At 36.7% G+C, this 20,991-nt stretch overlaps 4 protein-coding genes and 1 pseudogene across 5 annotated transcripts; 3 read left to right on the plus strand and 2 right to left on the minus strand.

The window, feature by feature from the left end:
• Window positions 1–616: 616 nt before the first annotated feature.
• LOC111453179 (probable NAD(P)H dehydrogenase (quinone) FQR1-like 2) lies at window positions 617–2,525 on the minus strand. The gene is made up of 2 exons (XM_023094165.1): window positions 1,718–2,525; window positions 617–1,119 (listed from the first exon to the last, which is right to left on the minus strand). The coding sequence occupies exons 1-2, from the start codon at window positions 2,290–2,292 to the stop codon at window positions 891–893; spliced, it is 804 nt and encodes a 267-aa protein (XP_022949933.1). The 5' UTR covers window positions 2,293–2,525; the 3' UTR covers window positions 617–890.
• A 4,511-nt stretch (window positions 2,526–7,036) lies between these two features.
• Window positions 7,037–8,623, plus strand: LOC111453582 (homeobox-leucine zipper protein ATHB-40-like). Its single transcript, XM_023094722.1, has 3 exons — window positions 7,037–7,201; window positions 7,292–7,620; window positions 8,297–8,623. Exons 1-3 carry the CDS (start codon window positions 7,105–7,107, stop codon window positions 8,525–8,527), a joined length of 657 nt encoding a protein of 218 aa, XP_022950490.1. The 5' UTR covers window positions 7,037–7,104; the 3' UTR covers window positions 8,528–8,623.
• Window positions 8,624–9,325: 702 nt separating this feature from the next.
• On the plus strand, window positions 9,326–12,221 carry LOC111453575 (serine/threonine-protein kinase STY17-like). The gene is made up of 6 exons (XM_023094712.1): window positions 9,326–9,783; window positions 10,137–10,269; window positions 10,952–11,147; window positions 11,301–11,422; window positions 11,504–11,659; window positions 11,742–12,221. The coding sequence occupies exons 1-6, from the start codon at window positions 9,554–9,556 to the stop codon at window positions 12,042–12,044; spliced, it is 1,140 nt and encodes a 379-aa protein (XP_022950480.1). The 5' UTR covers window positions 9,326–9,553; the 3' UTR covers window positions 12,045–12,221.
• Window positions 12,222–12,940: 719 nt separating this feature from the next.
• LOC111453396 (G-box-binding factor 1-like) lies at window positions 12,941–17,337 on the plus strand. Of its 2 annotated transcripts, none has more exons than XM_023094480.1 (12): window positions 12,941–13,318; window positions 14,243–14,384; window positions 14,465–14,512; window positions 14,629–14,718; window positions 14,804–14,893; window positions 15,084–15,256; window positions 15,336–15,393; window positions 15,493–15,541; window positions 15,621–15,847; window positions 16,101–16,178; window positions 16,734–16,859; window positions 16,955–17,337. In XM_023094480.1, exons 2-12 carry the CDS (start codon window positions 14,325–14,327, stop codon window positions 17,054–17,056), a joined length of 1,101 nt encoding a protein of 366 aa, XP_022950248.1. In that variant the 5' UTR covers window positions 12,941–13,318; window positions 14,243–14,324; the 3' UTR covers window positions 17,057–17,337. The 2 variants fall into 2 exon arrangements, with proteins under 2 accessions (XP_022950248.1, XP_022950249.1); XM_023094481.1 differs by having other exon boundaries at window positions 12,950–13,318; window positions 14,316–14,384.
• On the minus strand, window positions 17,313–20,567 carry LOC111453397 (annotated as a pseudogene).
• Between the last annotated feature and the right edge of the window lie 424 nt (window positions 20,568–20,991).

A 20,991-nucleotide genomic window follows, 5' to 3' on the forward strand; every position in this document is an offset into this window, starting at 1 on the left:
TACAATTTAGTCATGTTATAACCATTATTCTTCTTACATAATTTGGAGCATGACTGTAACCGTCTAAGCGAGTAAATATTGTCCACTTTGGCCCGTTACATATTGCCATTAGCTTTTAAAATGTGACTACTGGATGGAGGTTTTCACACCCTTATAAGAAATATTTCGTTCCCCTCTCCAACCGACGTGGATCTTACACTTTATAACAAGGTTTCATCAAATCTCGAAAGGTTACAAGAACAATCCAACAAAACCACACCCAAAAGGGAAACAGAAGAGAGAAAATAGATGATTTCTCAAAGTTTGCTGCAACCAGATCTGTTCCAAGCAGCATATATATACTGATAGAGGTAGAGGACAAAGGAAATAAAGAAGAAAAAGCACCAACCTCAAGTGTGGAGCAGATAGACAATAAGAGGAAGTTGAAGCTGCTTCAGTTGATGCTTGGATGAGCCACTGCAAGAAAAAGGGATGGATGGATGAAGATTACCAGATTATGACTGTCCTACAGAAGGACGAATTCGAAACCCCAAACCGTGAGGCCATGAACCGTTCTAGCAACCCGAACCCCCTAAAAATTAGATATTCTCGTGTCGAATAATCAATACAAAGAAGGTTTAATAAGAAAATTTCCACATTTCACAATATTATTTAACAAACACCATATCCATGAATCATAAACCATGTACAGAAAGACGATAGAAAAACAATCCCGCACAGGGCATTGTATGTTTTGCACAATCATGTAACGTAGAAAAAATGCCCATACAAACACAAGAACACTATACTTTGAATGGAGACAAGAAAGGGAAGAAACAATCATAAATGAGGATCGAGTGCTGAAATCTGAATGAATTCTTTTTTTTTTTAACAGAAAACAAGACATTTTATCAAGCCTGGAAAAGCTTCTTGACTGTGGCAGCCATGTATTTGCCCTGATGCTCTGCAAGCGCCAACTCTGTTTCGCTTGGCTGTCTTGAGCCATCACCAGCAAAAACTCCTGCACCATAAGGAGACCCCCCTCGTATTGTGTCTATCTTGAACATTCCAGCACCAAACGTGTAGCCTATGGGAACAAACAGCATTCCATGGTGTGCTAACTGGGTAATTGCAGTCCACCTGCAACAACAAGTGCAATTCCAGGGAGCTTTTTAGGATCAAACCATTGTAAATTGAACCAATTCATCATTTCTTTGAGTAATGCAAGAAGGGCTTCAATTTGTATATAGCAACTCAAAACCTATACAATAAATCCTCCACTAAGTGCTGACAGACTTCAAATTGAACAAGAACCGTAGTAGAAGGAAATCCATATGAACCAAGTTATGAATTTAAATGACATTCCAGGATTTTTCAAAGCAAGCCTCATGGATAAAGAAATGGTTTATTGAAGCATAGCTGCCTGCAATTTATCTATAAGTCAAGTGATTAAACCTGAGGCATTCAGAATTCCTTTGGGAGTCAAAAACAGAATGAATTGCAATGAGTGGAACAACAATCAAGGGTATTTCCATTGTTTACCTAAAGATTAAGTCAAGATTAGTGCCTGAAGAGTCCGAATTAAGCAAACCAGCTGGAGTTTGATTTTCAATTGAGTATGTTATATGTGGAACCATGTGAATAAATCATTCATATACCCCTAGGCCATATCAAATTGACAAGTATCTAATTGCTACAGAGGCAAGAGAACAATGGGTTGGGGATAGAATTGGCTTACGCAGTTGTTTCTTGGCCGCCCCCTTGAGTCCCTGTGCTAACAAAGAATCCGCCAGGCTTCCCTGCAAGCTTCTGCTCCTTCCAGAGCTGCCCCGTCGAATCAAAGAACGCCTTCATTTGCGCTGCCATACACCCAAACCTGGTAGGAAAACCAAACAAAATGCCATCCGCAGCCACCAATTCAGCGGCTGAAATCTCCGGAATGGACGGGTCCTTGGGCGGCGCTTTCATCTGGTTCAGAACCTCCGCCGGCAAGGTCTCCGGCACTCGATACAAAATCCCCTCAAACCCATCCACCCCATCAACCCCCTTCTTCATCCTCTTCGCCAAGCTTTCGACGTGACCGTACATGGAGTAAAACACTATGAATATCTTCAATTTCTCAACTGGATGCGATACCGAGACGGAGACCTCAGAAGTTGCATTGCCGGATGAACCAATCGGTGGTTGATCTTCTTCAATAGGGATCGGGGCACTTCTTTCGGCATCATGAGCCCTTGCATCATCTGTGGCCTCGGCGGCAATAGACGAAGGCACCTTCTTCTTGCTCGGGACACAACCCCCTCCCTTACCCATGAAGAATACAAGATTCTGAAACGATGGTCAAACGAAATGGTAGGGTAAGCGAGAAAATAAAAACTCCAATGGCGGAATTGAAGACGGAGGGTATGATTCCAAATTTCCGATGGCTTTTTGAGAATTGAAAAACAAAACAGGATGAGGTCGAACCCGTAAAGAGGGTGAATTTCAACCTCCAGGTCCCACCGGTGGAATCCAAATTTCCGAAAGCCTCCAAGTAGGACTGGTTTGGAGGCTTTGGATCCAAATTTCTTCTTTTGACTTGGGTGCTTACAAATTGGATGATTTACGTCACCTAAAACTATAAATTTAATAAATTAATAAATTAAAGAAAACAAAATAGGACTAAAAAAAATTGTTTTTTTTTTGTTTTTTTTTTGTTAATAATATCCTTTTTTTAGTCCTAACTCGCTACAGTTAAATCAATTAAATTAATTAGTTAAACTTTACATATTCTTAAAATTCAATAGTGATGAAATTGGTAATTTAAGAAAATAAAAAAAAATAAAAAAAAAGGAGAGAAATTATGATAAGGGAGAACAGATGGCAGGTAGAGATGAAAAATGGTCCGAAATCATGGCTGACACTTCGGGGCTTCGGTTTTTTTGTTGGGCCTGTTGCCAGCTATGGGACCATCATGGTGTTTTTAGTAATTTCCCTTTCTTTTTTCCTTTTTCCTTTCTTCTAGAAGATGTTCTCTTCTCGTTTTTTTTAAACAACTTTTTATTTTTTATTTAAATTTTAAAAATAAAAAAAAAACAACAAAAAGGATTAATTTAATTCAATTATTATTAGTTAGTAAAACTGCACGTGCTTCAGTTGGCTGGGCCGTCTGAAGAAGCTTCGAAGAAGGTCCCATGTTTTTTTTTTATTTTTTATCAGAATTCTTGATTGGGCCGTCAGGAAATGGCCCAAGACAAAAGGACTGGGCTCTGCGTAAAGATAGGCCCAATGGGCCTATCCAAATCAAAGCTACGATTTTTATAAAGAGGGAGAAACCCACACTTCGTTAATTAATTAATTAATTACGATTTTTAATAAACTAATTTAATTAATATATTTTATTTTAAAAAGTATAAAAAAAAAAAATAAGCGTTGATTCTTCTGGTGGAAGAAATGAGACCAAGTTGGGAATTGAAAATAAGAGGGCCACGTAAGCACATCTGGAAGATTCAGCGGCCAATTAAAAAAGAAAAGAAACAAAAGAGCAGCTGAAGAGAGCATGTGCATGCCTCAAACCCTAATTAATTTAGTTTAATTTAATTTAATTTAATCTAATCACTCTCTCACCAATCAAAATCGAACACGTTAACATTTTACATTCTCTCTCCTCGATGCTCCACGTTTCCCGCACCATTATTTTATTTACTTCACCAACCAATATACATATATAATTACAATTATTTATTTATTTTTTTTACCATTATAATTTTTTTTTTAATATCTGTCAATTTTATAAAATATTGAAAATTTTAAAATTCATTAGATACTTTTTTATTTTCGTAAACTAAATAGATATAAATGTGTAATTTTAGAGATAAACTCATAATTTAATACACTTTTAAAGATAACCAATTACATGCTTAGGAGATTCTCTTTGCTTGTACTGATAGGCTACTTTTATTATGTCTCGGGGTGCCTTAGGCCTTGGAGTTTGTTTGTCTCGATGTTTAGTGATGTTGCTTTTAAATTTAAATATCTATAAAACTTAAAATTAAAATTTTATTATCATTTTCTATGCATTTTTAAATTCATAGTTTTCTTTTTACTTCTAATTAACATGAAATACAACTTCTTCTGACATTTTGATGGTGCACGTTTTTAAAGTTAAGAGTAAAATTCAAGATTCAATTTTATTTAATTATTTAGAACGATGGAGTGGAATCCATCCACACATAAAATAATAATAATAATAATTAATTAATTAAAAATAAATATTTTTTATGTATAAAAAAACGATGGGTATGTAATAGTGGTGTTATTTGGCAGATTACCACATCCAACAACACCCCAAGTAGGGTACAAACCATAATACCGGCCCTCCAAGCGTGGGGGTCCCCTGTCGGCAGCCTTCCAACAACCCCTCTCCATTCATTCAACAAATGTATTAGGTTAATTATAATTTTAAGTATCTATTAGATACAAATAAATTGAAAGTTTAATTAAAAGAATTGAGCTAATATGAAAAACAAAGAAAACAAAAGTTTAATTAAGAAATTAGAGTAATATAATAACTGTGATTAATTCCAAATTATACAAGAAAAGCATGATTAAATAAGATATGAAGGGGAAGTTGGAAGATGTGGAAACATGGGTTGAATGTGTCGGGGATAAACATGAAACCCATTAGTTCGAGACCATGTTTCGTTAATCAAACGCTTAGACATTATATTAAATATAATTAAATAAATAATCAGACAAAGGAATCCCATCTCCCACGCTCATATGCATCTCTTTTTGCTGCCTCTCTGTATTTCTCCATTATTATTATTATTTAAAATTTAATAAATAAATAAAAACCCTAGGTTAAGCAAACGCATTAAATTTAATAAACGCTCCACTCGTTCCACCGCTTTATCTAAATCTTAATCGCGCAAATTCCAAGAACAGGAACTACGCTTAGGCTTATTACTTTGTTTATTTTATTTACCCCAAAAAGGGAAGGAAAAGCCGATGTGGGAATGTGGGTATGTGGGTAAATAAAACCACAAAAAGGATGCTTCTTTGGCAAATCCACCTTAAATCCGATATGGTTTGCTTAAGAAGGTAAAAGGGAGAAGAGTTATCCCTAAATCCAAGCACGCCTCAAGTGTTCCAATTAGAAAGTGGTAAAATTATCCAATACTTTTTCCATTCAGCACATGACAGGATCTTACACAATTTTTAAATGATTCTTTTACTAGAAGTGGTTATTTTTTTAATTCACCGTGTCATTCATTCAATCTAGTCCACTCCACCTGTGCATGCCAGTAGAAAAGGAAGGAAAAACACTAACAAAGCTTTCCCCTTTTATTTTTTTTTAAAGCAGTTGGGATGAAACCGACATGGAAAATGAGTCCAAAGAAGTACGTAAATATAAAACCCCATTTTTTTATGCCCATTTTGTTGAATGCAATGTCCACATACAATTCACTGAATTCAACTAAAACCAAAAGAAAAAGAGAGATACATTTTTACGTATCACCGAACAAATTCTTTGGGATAAAACTTGACAAAACAAGCAAAGAAGAGCCCCGCGATGGGTCTTTACTCGCTGCAATCCGGTTCATAATTCTTGTTAATTAATTAATGGGTGATCTTTAAAAGGAGATTTGTGGCGGTGGAAAGTGTAGATAGAATTTGTAGTTTGTAGTAAGTCGAAATGTAAGTCAAATATGTAGATATGATAAACTACAATTCAGTACTAAATATTCTTAACAGAGATTACACGCGTGCTTCGGGAGAGAGAGGGAGAGGGCTTGTTTCTATCTTTGACTTCCTGCCCCTCTTCCTCTTGGTCTATGTTCAAACTAAACCCATCTTCTTCTCTTTTTCGGTGTGGGGGTCGCCCTTCTCTAACCCCTGCTTCAATGCTTCTTGGACTTATTCTACCATGCTTCTATACATTAAACACGACTAGACGAGGGAGAAGAAGACACCTTTTCTAACTCTGTGCTCTAACTCTTCTTAAGGGTCCAACCAAACATTAAAGTTCTAAACTTTGGCAGGAGAATGGAAAAAATCTAATTAGGTGCAAACTTTCTACGGGATTATCTGTAATGATCCACACTCAAGATTTAGTATGGCAACATGACATGATTACGGTACGTGCGTTATTCACTTTTAAGATTGAAGATTATTTCCACGTATCAACACGAGTCACCCAATATAGAATTGTTTCATGCAAAACACGCTTAATTATATCTGTTAGATAAACATAAACTCTCCACAATAGTATGATATTGTACACTTTGAGTAACCGTCCTATATGTTTTTATTATCTAAGAGGTGGTAGATTTTAATTTGCTTTGTTTTTGTTTAAAATTTTTCCATTTATAAAAATATTTTTGCCATCCCTCTGGTTCGGGAAAGTCTGTGTCGGCTCCCATTCCTACGTCATCATATTTATCCACAAACTTTTAATATGTACATGTTCAAATACTATTTACGTAAGTATGCATCTATTCCAGCTAGCTTTTATGTTTGTATAATATTAGAATGTAATAATTTATTTTTAACTTCAAAATTCATTCTCCTTTTTTCTTCTATACTTGCATTTTTTTTATTTGGTTCGGATGTTTGAATTGATGTTCATTTTTGTGTCATTCCAATCTATAAATTTAAATATATTTAATGTTTTAATAGGTTTTTTTTTTATATATATAATATTACAAAATATATGAGATATAATTGAATTTTGTAGAAATATAATAGATTCATAAATTTTTAAACATACACAATATTCAATAAAATTTTAAAATTTCAAATATTTATTATAAACTTTTTAAAATTGAAAGTCCATTAAATATAGTGAATCACGTGTCATGATGTACCTCACTTCTTTAATGATTAATTTTTTTAAAGTAAATTTTAATACTCAATACTCCAAAAAATAGATTCCATTTCCAACTCAAAATTAATTAATTGCATGCCCACACCCTCATAAAGATAAAACCGGGCACAACTGTGATTACATAAAAATAAAGAGGCAGTTCTGCGAATAAAGCAAAATAAATCCTATTTATTCGTCTATAAATAAGTTGCAAACCAATCCCTGTTTAAACCAGCCCCCAACTCTTCTCCCACTGCCCAAATTGACCGCCGGTGACAATGGCCGCCGTCAATCTCCGACCCGACGACGACAACTCTACACTCATCTCCCACCTCTACAATCCTGAAATTTACACCCAAATGCTACCCCAACAAGGTTCTTTAATTTTAATAACTCAAACCCATTAGCGCTCAGTTTTATCTTCTACGTGATTATTAATTCTATTTGATTTCCATTGTTTTTCAGGTACGGCAGAGGGAAACAAGCCGACGAAGCGACGGCGGAGGAGGAGCAGAGCGAAGGAGGTGGCCGAGGCCGCTGCCGGGTTGAAGAAGAGGAAGTTGAGTTCAGAGCAAGTGAAGCTTTTGGAAATGAACTTTGGAAACGAGCACAAATTGGAAACGGAGAGGAAAAATCGGTTGGCTTCAGAATTAGGCCTTGATCCAAGCCAAGTCGCCATCTGGTTTCAGAACCGCCGTGCACGGTGGAAGAACCAGAAACTGGAACACCAATATTCCATGCTCAAAAAAGCTCACGATTCTGCTGTTCTCCAAAAAACCCATCTTCAATCTGAGGTTAATTATTATAATTCCAACTTTTTCTCCGTTTCCTTGAATATTTAGAGAATATATTAGCATACATCTTTCCTATTATATCCCAATATTCTTTCAAATTAAATATTTTATTTTATTTTCAATATTTATATTTTTCTTATTGGTATATATTAATTGGATTGATTTAAAGGTATCGGTATCATTCTTTGTACTGGTACCAGAGTCATGCCCTAAATTTAGTCATGCTAATAGATTAGTAAATCCTCAAATGTCGAATAGAGGACTCCAAAAGAAAAGGAATCGAGTCTCCTCGAAGGCATAGTAAAAAATGACTAAGACTCCAAAAGAAAAAGGAGTCGAGTCTCGACTAAGGGGAGACGTACTTTGTCCGAGGGGGAGGTGTTGGATGATGAAAGTACTACATTAGCTAATTTAAGAAATAACCATGAGTTTATAATCAAATAATACTCTCTCAATTGGTACGAGGCCTTTTATGAAGTAGAAACCAAAGTTACGAGAGTTTATATTCAAAGTGGATAATATCACACCTAAAGAGTCGTGTTCATCCAACATCGTTTCTAAAAATATTACTGCTTTTTTATTTGCTTATCCGGTAAGAAATTAACAAAATACGGTAATAAAACAACAAAATGCATTTTTTTTATTATGAAATAATTAGATTTTTGGATGAATTCAGATAGAGAAACTGAAAGAGCAATTAGCGGAAGCGAAGAATGAGATACAGAAACTGGTGGAAGTAAGCGAGAGAAACCGTCGGTGGTCGGTGACGATGGATGACGTGCAAGCGGCGGCGTGTTGGGGAGAGATATTAATGGAAGAATATGAAGATGTATTCTATTCCATGCAGGAGAATAATTATAATGAACCAGTGGAGTGGTATCTTAATTATATGTACACTAATTATTAATTAATCTATTTATTATGTCCACTAATTAATTAGTGTTTACTTTGTGGATATACTCAGTCACACACCATCTAACGAAAAAGACAGAATATACTAAATAAAAATTTATTTTAAGGTCAAATGATTAATCATTTATTTGTGATATATTTACTTTTAAAAATTAATTATTAAATTTTAAATTTTCAATAGAGTGTCTTTGAGATCTGACCAATTAGGCCTTAAATTCGAAATTCATAGAAATGTAGGATTAAAACGTGTTATACATTTAATTTAATGTTAATAATAAAATTAATTAGATTTGAATAAATTATTATAAAAAAAATGAATTGGATATTGGGCCTACCATGGATTTTGAGCCCGATCAGCGTACTGTTGATGGGCCTCGATATTGGGCCTAAAAGTACGTCCCACAATTATAAATGCCAAAAATAAGCAAATATTTATTGTCACGTTTATATTTTACGATGACTAAAATGATTTTGGTGCATCCTGAAACGAACGACAAGTCGTGTCTCCAATTCTCCGATTACATGGGCCCCACCGTACGGGGGGTTCCCCAAAAAACGTCCAAAAATTTCCCGAATATTTCCGTAATACCAGAGCCGCAATCTGCTACATCTCTTAATTTTTGGCACCACGTGAGTCCACCAATCATGAAGCAGCCTTTAATCTGATAACACGCGGCAGCGTTAGAACGATTCAACTGATGCAGGGTAATCATAATCAAAGAAAAGCAACAAGAATTTAATCATTTGATTAATACCAAAATTTATTGGTTTCACCAGAATGTACGTCACTGGTTTTTGGGTTTCGTTTTTTCCCTCTCTTTTGGCTTTGCCTCCGCCCTGTCCTCAACTTTTTAAATTCTTTCCAAATCAACGACATTCACTCGATTAAGGCCTGATTATTTGTTTTTGGGTTTTTAATCTCTTCTTTTCGTGTTTCATGTTTTCGTTTCCCGATTTCTGATACGCTTCATTTCCAATGGAATAGACTGAGTGAGGAGTGAAAGTAGAAGGATCTCCAACAATGTCGGGCCATTCCGATGAAGAACACTCCTGCTCCAACTCCAACTCCAACTCCAATTCCTTCAGGACAATTTCCAGTGCTTTAAGTCCCTTCATTGGGGTTCATGATTCTGAAGATTTCGGTTCAGACTTCATCTTCAAGATCGAACCCAGTTTGCTCATTGACCCTCGTCGTTTGAAGATCGGCGAAGTTATTGGGGAAGGTTCATGCTCCATTGTCTATCAAGGACTGTACGTTTCCTTATCTCTCTTTTTCTTTTTTCCTGTTTGAGTTCTCACATTGTGCCATATGATTCTACCCTCGGTTTTGTATGATCTTAGTGTAATTTATGCGTGGGGAAATCTTTGATTGTTTTAAATTACTGGGTCAGCAGTAAAGAACAATATGCGTCTAATGCTTGCTTGCTGCCATAGATGAATTTATCGGTTGGTTGTAAAATGAAATGGGTCGTATCTGTTTGTTCTATGCTTGCAATAGGCCAAATCCTGACTATTCAAAAAACTGTGGGTTTGGTGCTAGTTTTGTGTTCATAATGCATTGCAATGGCTAATGCAATTTAGATAAGGATTTTGATATTGTATAGGTACGATTGTCAACCTGTTGCCGTGAAGATTATACAGGCAAGCAGAACATCAGCTATAAGTCCTGAAAAGAAGGAGAGATTTCAAAGGGAGGTTATGTTGCTATCAAGAGTGAATCATGAGAACGTTATTCAGGTAATTGTTTTTGTGAAAACTCATAGAATTCACTCTAGTTTCTCACTATTATTTCGTTATGAAGATTCAAGACATCGAACAACTTGTAATTTAACTCTGTTTTGTAGTCTTTATGTTGTAAAATGAATGTCATTATCTATTGCTTTTGGGGAAGTGGCTAGAGAGTGTAAGATTAGTGAGTTTATGGATTGTTCATTTAGGTCTCCTCAGTCTCTTTCTTGGTCAATCTGAGTACTTCCATTGGTTTTCAAAGTTTTAAAAGGTTGAGCATGCGCTTTTCGTTAGGAATCACAAACTTCCACAATGATGCGATATTGTCCACTTTAAGCTTAAGCTCTTGTGCCTTTGCTTTTAGTTTCCCCAAAATGTCTCATACCACATCCTCTTAATTAGCCGACGTGGAACTCCCCGTCAACAATCATAGATACTTCTTGCTTAAGTACGTCATTTTATCTTATAGATTAGAGTTAAACTAACCAAGGAAAACTTGTAGATTAGAGTTAAAACAAAGGCTTCTCCGGAAGCACATATGTAAACGGAACAAACTAGAGGAAAATATGATGGGTTATAAATCTAGTAATGTAGATGAAGGTTGTACGCCTATTTAGTGAACATTCATTTAAATGTTCATCATTTTCTGATTTCTTATTAGTTAGCTGACACCTTATTCTACTTAAAACAGTTCATTGGCGCTTCCATAGAGCCGACATTGATGATAATCACTGAGCTTATGAAGGGTGGAACACTCCAGAAGTACTTGTGGAGCATCCGGCCAGAGACCCCAGATTTGAAATTTTCCCTTAGTCTTGCTCTAGATCTGTCACGAGTAATGGCATACTTGCATGCAAATGGCATCATTCATCGCGATTTAAAGCCAAGTACTGTGCTGTTTCTTATCTACATTACTCTATCATCTTCCTTTCCATAGTCCCCAGAAGCCCTTTTCTTAAAAAAATTGAAGTTCTTAAAATTTCAACTTAGGCACTTGAACTAGGACGTTGAGGCTATTTCCACTCTTCATGTTTACTCAGGCAATCTACTGCTGACAGAAGACAAGCAACGGGTTAAGCTAGCCGACTTTGGGTTGGCCAGGGAGGAAATATCTGGGGAAATGACTACTGAGGCTGGTACTTACCGTTGGATGGCTCCTGAGGTAAGCTTTTTTTTTTGTATGCTTTGAGGAAAGTTCATGACCTAGTGTTATGTTCTGTTAATGTATCTATTCACTTATCAGCTATTTAGCATTGATCCATTGCCTGTTGGAGGTAAGAAATGCTATGATCACAAGGCAGATGTGTACAGCTTCTCAATAATTCTTTGGGAATTGCTGACAAACAAGACTCCATTCAAAGGCAGAAATAATGTAATGGTGGCATATGCCACAGCCAAGGTTTGATTTTGACATTAAAAGTATGTTCAGTTTTGCAATTCTTTGTTGCTGTTATGAATTGATGAACCATTTGTTGATTCAGAACATAAGACCGAGTCTTGAGGACATCCCAGAAGATATTGCCCCTCTCTTGCAGTCATGCTGGTCTGAGGATCCCAATGGCCGTCCAGAATTCACACAAGTCATAGATTCTCTTTCTAATCTTCTTCAAACATTTGTGTTAAAAGAATCTTCACTTCCCAACATGGACGACAAAACAGAGAAGGAGGTGGATTGTGCATCAGACACTTCGGCTTCTCAGAGCAGGAGACAGCACAAGGCTAGAAGACATAGAAGCTCTTCATTCTGCCTCAAATGTTGCTACAACTTTTGCTTGTCTGATTGACCGACAGGTTTTGTTGGGGTTCATTGTCTTGGCAAATAGGTGTAAATGGTCGGATAGATTTGTTGATTTTCACTTACAACTACAGGTTCGTAGGAGATGGGTTGGTACCCGGATCCAATTTTGTAAGAGACACACTGTACATAAAGGATGGGCAAAGAAATAGCAGGTTTTGATGAACAGGAGGCTTTTTTTTGGTCACTTTTTAAATAGTTTCTGCCTTTCTGGGTCTGTGGGTTTGCTTATTTTGCTGTTTAAGTTCATGAAGGCTTTAAAGAGGGTTGTCGTGATTATGGGCAAATTGTGGCTCATTGCAGAAAGTCCATCTGTTTAGTAAATCAAAAGCTGAGCTTTTTATGTTCTTGCTTAATTTTCTTTTTCTATTTTCTAAACCTTTTTGTTTTTTATTTACCTTAATCATGTTATTGTTATATTTTCATTTTTAAGACAAAAGGGGGCAAAAGTGCTAAGGAAGACGTTGGCCTCCAAAAAGGGGTGAATTGTGAGATCTTACATCGATTGAAGAGATAGAACGAGCGTCAGCAAAGATGCTAGGTCTTCAAGAGTGGATTGTGAAATCCCATATTAGAGAGGAGGTAGAAATCTCTTCCTAATCTATGAGTTCTAAAAACAACAGGCTATATGATTTAAGCACATTTTTTAATTATTAAATTTATAATTTTAGCAAAATATTTAAGAATTGTATTAATTTTATGAAGATTAATGTAGAGAAAAAACATTGGTACAATATTTAAGGTTATCCATTAGTTGTCACGATGAGTCATCGAAGTTTGGCTTCGTCACAAATCTGATCCAGTAAAACGTGGACAGCTGGAAGGATCTTTTCGCACGTGTCAATTGGCGAAACCCTAACCCGAAGCCGTCGATTAAACTTAACCCAGGTCATCCTAAAGGACACCGTTACACCGGATCCCCATCTCTCTGATTTCCACGCGCAGTCTTCTTCGTCGGCAGAGGCGGTTTTAGTGGTGGCGCCACTCTTTTCTTCCGCCGTACACTGCATCTCTATGCTTCCCGTCGCCACCGCCAGCCGACAACAATCACACTCGCTCTCACACACATAGTAACCAGGTTTTTCCCTGCGCAAAGTTTGTGGTTTCTTTTTTGAGCCGCAGAGATCGGATTTGGATTTCGAGAGATCCAGAATCCACAATTCTCAGCCGTTGATCATCCAGTCAACAACCTACATATAGACACGCCTTCCACCTGGACTTCCACATCATTCCTCTTGAAGTTTTCTTGCGCCATGAAAGCAGGTCTCTCTCTCTGTCTCGCTAATGTTTGGTTTCTTCCTGTACAGACACGTAGTGTATTGGAACATTTGGTCGTATTTGGTCCTAATTTTACTCTTTTTTTTGAAGTTTTCTCATACGGCTGTCTATTGTCGTCGAATTAAACTCAAGTTTTGGGATGTGGAAATATCTTGGCCGTCTTGTGGTTTTCGGATTCGATTCAACTTCTTTTTGGGACTATTTTCTTATACTTCAGTTTCTCAGACCAAGTTTTTTTAGTCTCACTAATCCTTTTTTGTTTGATGACTTAAATTTGCCCCTCGATATGTGGCCGTCTATGTTTAATTCGAAGATTAATGGAGTCCTCTGCAGCAATTTTATAAGCAATTCTGTTTTTAGGGGAAAAAATTGCTTTGCTCGAATGATCTTACATATATGGTTTGGGATTGGAAGCTGCGTTCTTATAAGCAGGTGTAGGTATTATATGTTAGATTCCCCATTTGGGAAGTAAATTTCACATGTAGAAACATGCTCGATCGCAGAATTTTTCGGCGTTTATGTTGGAACCTGTGATTAGGGGTATGGAAGATTGGATCCCTGAGAACAAAATGTCATTAATTTCTATGATTAGAGAAAGTTATTCATTAGTGGATCCCTGGAATCAGTGAGACCATTGGAATTCTCACTAATTCCAGGAAGCAGATCCTCATTTGGGTATCTAAGTTCTAATATTATGATCTGATTTCCCGGAATCTAAATTGGTAGCAGTGTTGAATGATGGCCATCCTATTGTATCTTTAACTCTGTAGATTGGTACTGTACCTGTCCAACTATGAATTTATTATTGCACGACGTACTTGTTGAATGAAATTATGTTTTTTTTTTTTCCCTAAATGACCTATCCGAGTGTATTTCTCTCATTCATTGTTGTTGGTAACTGATTATCAGGTTGGTCGTAGAAATCATCTAGAACACCGGACTGTAACTCGGAAATTGTTGAATTATAGTGGTTTGTTTTCAGCATTGGTTGATGGGGACAGGGGAAGAGGGCACGCCTTCTAAAACTTCCAAGCCTCTCTCTTCATCTCAGGTGATTGAACCTTCCTTCCTTCTGCCAATTTTCATTCTCAAGTTGTTCATATCTTTAATTATTTTGATCATTACGCACAGGACATAGCTCCGGCACCTTCATATCCTGATTGGTCAAGCTCAATGCAGGTTAATATGGACGTTTCGGTCTATACTAATTGCCTTTTTTGAATTCATCAAACACCTAGAATAGTTTTGAAGATCTCGATTAATACTGCTATCTCAAAGTTTAGCCTCTTTTGCAGGCTTATTATGGTGCTGGTGCTACTCCACCTCCCTATTTTGCGTCTACTGTTGCTTCTCCAACTCCCCACCCTTACATTTGGGGAGGGCAGGTACTCAAAGTCGTATGAAGTTTGATATTTTTCACAGATGACAATAAGGTTCCTATTTGCTTAATTTTGTGTAAATATTTTTCAGCATCCTTTGATGCCACCATATGGGACTCCAGTTCCTTATCCAGCTATATATCCTCCTGGGGGAGTTTATGCCCACCCCAATATCACCGTGGTAATCTTCATTTTACACGATGAGCTAGTGGATTCTATTCATAGTCAAATCAGTGGATCTTTTTTCTTCATGGTTTTATCTTAACATCATATGCTGTTTGCTCGGTCATTCGTTCTCATATTCCCACATAAATTACTAGAACAGAATAGAAGGATTTTAAATTGGTTCTTTACATGCTTTTCATTTGTAGACTCCTGGCTCAGCACCAATTAATGCAGAATATGAAGGAAAGTCCCCGGATGGAAAAGAAAGGGCCTCAAAAAAATCCAAGGGCACGTCAGGAAATACTGGTTCAGGTGGTGGTAGGACCGGGGATAGTGGAAAGGTGGCTTCAAGTTCTGGAAATGATGGTGCTTCTCAAAGGTATTTTAATTTGAGGCTTGGTACAAGTATTCTTCTTTAAATTCAGCCTCATCTGATTAAAAATTTCTGGTATTTGCAGTGCTGATAGTGGTACTGAGGGGTCATCAGAAGGCAGTGACGAGAACGCTAACCAACATGTATGTGCCTTTTTCTTCAAGATCTTTCATTCATCTGAACTGGTTCAATTATTACGATAGACTTGTTGTACTAGTGAGGTTATCCCCGTTTCTTTTTAGGAATTGTCTGCAAATAAGAAGGGAAGCTTCAACCAGATGCTGGCTGATGGTGTGACTTTTAACTTTAATTGAAGTTATACTGCTCATATATGCTGCTATCAATGCTGTAATTGAACTGCTATTTTCAGGAGCCAATGCACAAAACAACACGGGTGGACCAAATGCCAAATCTTTAGTAACTGGGAAACCCATCACCTCCATTCCTGGAACTAATCTGAACATGGGAATGGATTTGTGGAATAACACCACGGGTGCTTCAGGGGCTGGAAAAGTGAGAGCGAATGCCGTCTCCTCAGCCATTGGTCCAACACCGATGGTTGGTCGTGATGGTGTGATGCCTGAGCAATGGGTTCAAGTATGAGCTACCCCCTTGAAATAATCTCCCGACTTCACTTCATAGATTGGTATTCTTTTCGAGTCAAACTATAGGGGCAATGGATTTATTTATTTTGTTGAATTTTGTCTAATATGTCAATAAACGTACCCACCCATAACAGTTTATTCTCATTTTATACATGAATTTTTTCAGTATTACACTCCTGGATACTTCTAAACGCTGTAAATTTTCGTTGAAATCTTCAAGTTTTGGTGTATTTGTTGATTGGTAGGACGAACGTGAGCTGAAAAGGCAGAAAAGGAAGCAATCTAACCGAGAGTCTGCCAGGAGGTCAAGATTACGCAAGCAGGTATGTATTCTCACTTGTGTTAACTTCAGCTGCCAATTTTGATACCCATATTGTGTGGTATATATCGAGCATAATATTTTAGCTATTTTTTACTTCTTCCCTTGGGTTATGTGTCTTCAACGTTTTATTTTCTGCTATTTTTGACAAATATCACTTTAACATTATTTACTTGTGACCAATAAATCTCTGTACTTCAAAAATTGCATATTTTTTTGACTCAGACCTTTCATTAATGTTCACGGAATCGATTTTTTTAGATAAAAAATTGTAATTTTAAAGATGTATGAAGAAACTGGAATTTTTGCAAATTTTTGTAATGAAATTTTGACGCAACATTCCTTGTGAGAACTGGGAAAATTAGTTCTACGGTTTTCCAGCCACTTATTCCTTCCCTGAATGCCATAACAGAATCAGTATGATGCCTACAAAATAAAATAATATATAATTGAATAACGTGAAATTGTTTATGGAAGGAATATCTAGGACTAGTAGTACTGAAATGTTTCCCCATTTGTGGGCATCAGAATCACCAGTTTTTAATGCTATTAATGGCAGGCGGAGTGTGAAGAATTACAGGCGAGAGTGCAGACATTGAACAACGAGAATCGTACTCTTAGGGATGAGCTGCAGAGGCTCTCCGAGGAATGTGAAAAGCTAACATCAGAAAATAGTTCCATCAAGGTTAAATATTCTTTTCCTTCCTATGAAATATACCAAAGAATTAGTGAAGTCATGTCCTGAAATTAAACTCTTTAAATTTGTTGTTGGAACAACAGGAAGAATTGACACGATTTTGTGGACCAGAAGCATTAGCCAACTTTGAAAAAGGAATCGCTGCTCCTGCTGCCCAATCTATTGATGACGAGGGTAAGGACTAAGGACATCAACTCTACACCATTCATAAGCTATGGATTCTGGACTGGGAAAGTGGGAACCATATTAACTCTGATTTATGATCTTGTCGTAGGAGTATAGGAATCTATTTTTCTGACCTATACGCTTTGCCCTGTTTCAACTGTAACATTATAATTTTTTTTACGCAGCACCATGGAATCAGATGGTGCATAGGTTCGATACTGTAGGGGATTACAAATACTTAGAACTTTTCTACTGCAATTACTGAACTCGATGATCTGTGAAAAAAATTCTAATATTTCCATAAGTATTAAGTTTTGTGTGAAAGGTATTGGAAAAAGGAAGACTAAGACTGTTGATCGACACTATCTTAAGAGGAAGACCAGGAAACCGGGGGTTGATGTTGTTGCAACTACACCAGCGAATGGAAACTGTTGGCAATGAGTCGATCATCAATATCTGACTCCGAATCCAAGCTTAGTCTTATTTGATCCTCGATTTGTTGGCACCTTCCAGCCCTGATTTGGTCTTGCAAACCCAAGCCTTTCTACTGATCCAGAGGTTGAGATGAGATAAAGAGTTGAAAGAAATGGAATTACCAATTAACCAATAAGCAGGATGTTGCTACGTCTTCACCTGATCTCATTAGTCTCATAAACATGGTTCTAAATTACTGAATCTCTGGTTGACGTGCAGCAATGGTTTTCACCTGCAGTTGAAAATCGAAAAACAAACACTAAATATCGTTTGTTTAGTCTCCAAAGAAAAAACTTGTATTGTTAGGGACTAGAGAGCATATGGGATCTCCTTAATTTTGTATAAAACAGCGGAGACTATAAAAGGTCTATATATTTATAAAGTGGATGGTTTTTAAGCCCTTTGAAGGGCTAATATTTCTGTGGAGGCAAGACGTGACTATAAGAGGGAGGGTTACCACTTCATCCGAAACCGCCCCCAAGATCGTATGCCCAAGGAAGAGAGGATGCAGCTGGTACGTGTATAATTTCTCTGCACCCTGAAAATGAGCAACAATAAGTGTCGAAAAGCAACGAATAGATATGGAAGACTATAGTTCAGAACACATTTGGTTTAAATGTAGGAGATCTCTGAAGTGTCGCTAAGTGTTGTTCAAGGTCTATTTTGGTTCTTTGCTGAAAAGAAATGGCAGGAGATCTCTGAAGGAGAATAGGCGTTTCTTCCTTTCAGTTTATCTCCTTGGCTCTATATTGATGTCCCGGACAAATATCCTTTTGCAAACTCCGTAGGAACTCTCACAAGATCTAACCCCTTTTTTGGTCTTTATTACTTGTAACCATGGGTTTGTGATAAAATAGACTTTTGTTTCCTATGAAAATTAGATCTAGAAATGCAGAAATCCATACATCAGTTGCTGGAGAAATCCATACTTAAATCAGTTGCTGGAGAAATCCATACTTAAATCAGTTGCTGGAGAAATCCATACTTAAATCAGTTGCTGGGAGAAAATGCAGAAACCCGTACTTACATCAGTTGCTGGGAGCTGGACAAACAAGAAACGCAACTCCAGACGATAGTACATTGGAAACCTGCAAATTCACAGCAGATAAAAAGAAATACAGCAACGATCAGTGTCAGCATGTATATGTCTCCTAATTGATATCAAGGACTAGACTGTAACTAGGTTTAATGGCAATCCAACAAGCATACAAGTACGGAAATACAGCTCAATCTTTCTAAAAATTATAGTTATCGCCCATCATTTTTGGTTTAAAAGAAGACGAAAGACAGAAATGTGTTCGACTGACTAAAAATATGTTTTAGTTTTATTTAGTGCCATGTAGTTTATTTGGCAAGGGAAAAAAAGCTACCTAAGAAAAAAACAAGGGAGTGAGAAAAATTGAGAATGTATAAGCGTTAAAGAATGAAAACATGAAAGAAGTTTGTCTGCAGAACACTTCAACAAGGCTGAAAGATCCAAAAGCTGTACTAATGTAAAAACAGAGAAGATTAATGTCTTTGATATCACATGAAGGTATACTTGAGAATTTCTTGAAAAGTAAAAAAGATTTCATGCAGCAATACAAGTATCTAAACAAACATCCTTATGCCACCCCATAATGCCAAGTGCTGACACATTAGACAGAATATGGAGGCTAAAGTTTACATACATGTTAATTGCCATGTGACATAACAAATTATGAGTAGAATCAGAAGCAAAAATACTAGTTTTAAGCTCATCCACGTCCATGAAATTGATTAAGTATACTATATAATAAAGTTCTCAGATTGTGAGATCCCACATCGGTTGGAGAGGAGAACGAAGCATCTCTTAATAAGGTGTGAAAAACTCTAACAAACACACGCGTTTTAAAACCGTGAGGCTGACGGTGATACGTAATGGGACAACACAATGATCCTATAGATTACAAACTCACAAAATTGTACGTTCCTTTGCATTTTCCCATGCCCCAAAGAAAACTAGGCCAACCCTGCAAAACCTCCAAGAGCTTGCATATTTCTCCATGACACACAATATACAAGATAATCCATTGTTTGAAATTAAAAATCAAGAAAGCTAAAGAACTGAAAAGATTTTTTTTTCCCAACCTGCCCAATACAAAAGCCACTTCTATTGCTCATTTTGATCTTTCTTCTCGATTGCCTTGAAGGGGAATTCACAGGTAAGACAATCCCTACAGAGCAACTAAACAAGCCAAAAGGCATAATGAAAACCAGTAGATAATGGCATAACATTATAAGAGTAGTCCAATTAAAACCATATTCTCGTCAAAATTCAGATTTGCATCTCCCACTAGTATATTTCTTAGAACGAAGTGAAAATAAGCTGAACAAGCTACTAGGAAAGGCGTTAAGACAAATAAGACCAAGTGTTAAAGGAGTTTTTAAGTCAAAGATTACCATGCCGTACGAACAACATTGGAACCAAGAGGATATAGAAGCAGCATAAAGGATCCCAAATATCATAGCCTCCCCAAATTCGAGTTCTCGTCATATCCTTCTAACATTGTTTGCAGCGAATCACTCAAACTTTTATCCCTAACCTGTTTGAGTCTCAAACGGTTAATCGCATCTCAACTCAGCTCACTAAAATACATAGCTTCCTGTAATGGAGTTCAAGTGATTTTCATCCTAGCCAAACAAAACTCGTCAAAAGAAAATGCAACCTACATAGGAGATCGGTAAAAGTGAAACATACAACGCCTCTTCCATCCAATCACTAACTGGTCACCCTCTTTATCCAGAAGACATTAATAAACTCGTCAAAATAAGCTCCTAAATTTGAGAATGAGCGGAAAAAGGTCGAGCAGACGGAGAAATGGAAAAGAAGATCGAATTTGGGAATTGAGATTGTACCTCGTTGGTGACTGCGAAGCCGAGAAGAGCCATTGATCGATTGGAAGCAAAATCGCTGCTTAAATCTTCATCGAAATGAATGAGAGATTCAAGAACGAAGATCTCAAAATCCAAAGAAAAAGGTTTCGATGCGACTGAAAATTGAATGGATGGTATATAGAAAAGGAATCGAAAACTCAAATGTATGGGAGCACTACTTAAAGTTTAAGAAATTATTATATATTATAGTTTATAGATCAAATACATCAGGGCTAAATTTGTAATTTGATCATTTTTTTTTTCTTTTACTTATGAGCTATAATCCTTCCCAAGTAATAATGGTAGAATTATATTTGAAAAGTAATCATGTATTATATTCCTTTTTCTTTCGTGCTCTCGATTATAAAATAACTACGAAGTACAGTCTATTTAGAGAAGAGAGTACAGAAAGATTTTTCTTCATTAGATGGAAAAAAAATTGAACTCGAGCCCCAAATATTTCCTGTGAAAAATTCATGATTTGATCCCTAAAAAAGGCTTTCCTATACTTGTCTCGCGCACGTAGTCGTAGTCAATTTTAAGTAGGTCAGTAACGACCTCAGTTCATTAAACAAGAGAAGTGTAC

This window comes from Cucurbita moschata, unplaced genomic scaffold (assembly GCF_002738365.1).
Source record: "Cucurbita moschata cultivar Rifu unplaced genomic scaffold, Cmos_1.0 Cmo_Scf00015, whole genome shotgun sequence".
NCBI lineage: Eukaryota > Viridiplantae > Streptophyta > Magnoliopsida > Cucurbitales > Cucurbitaceae > Cucurbita > Cucurbita moschata.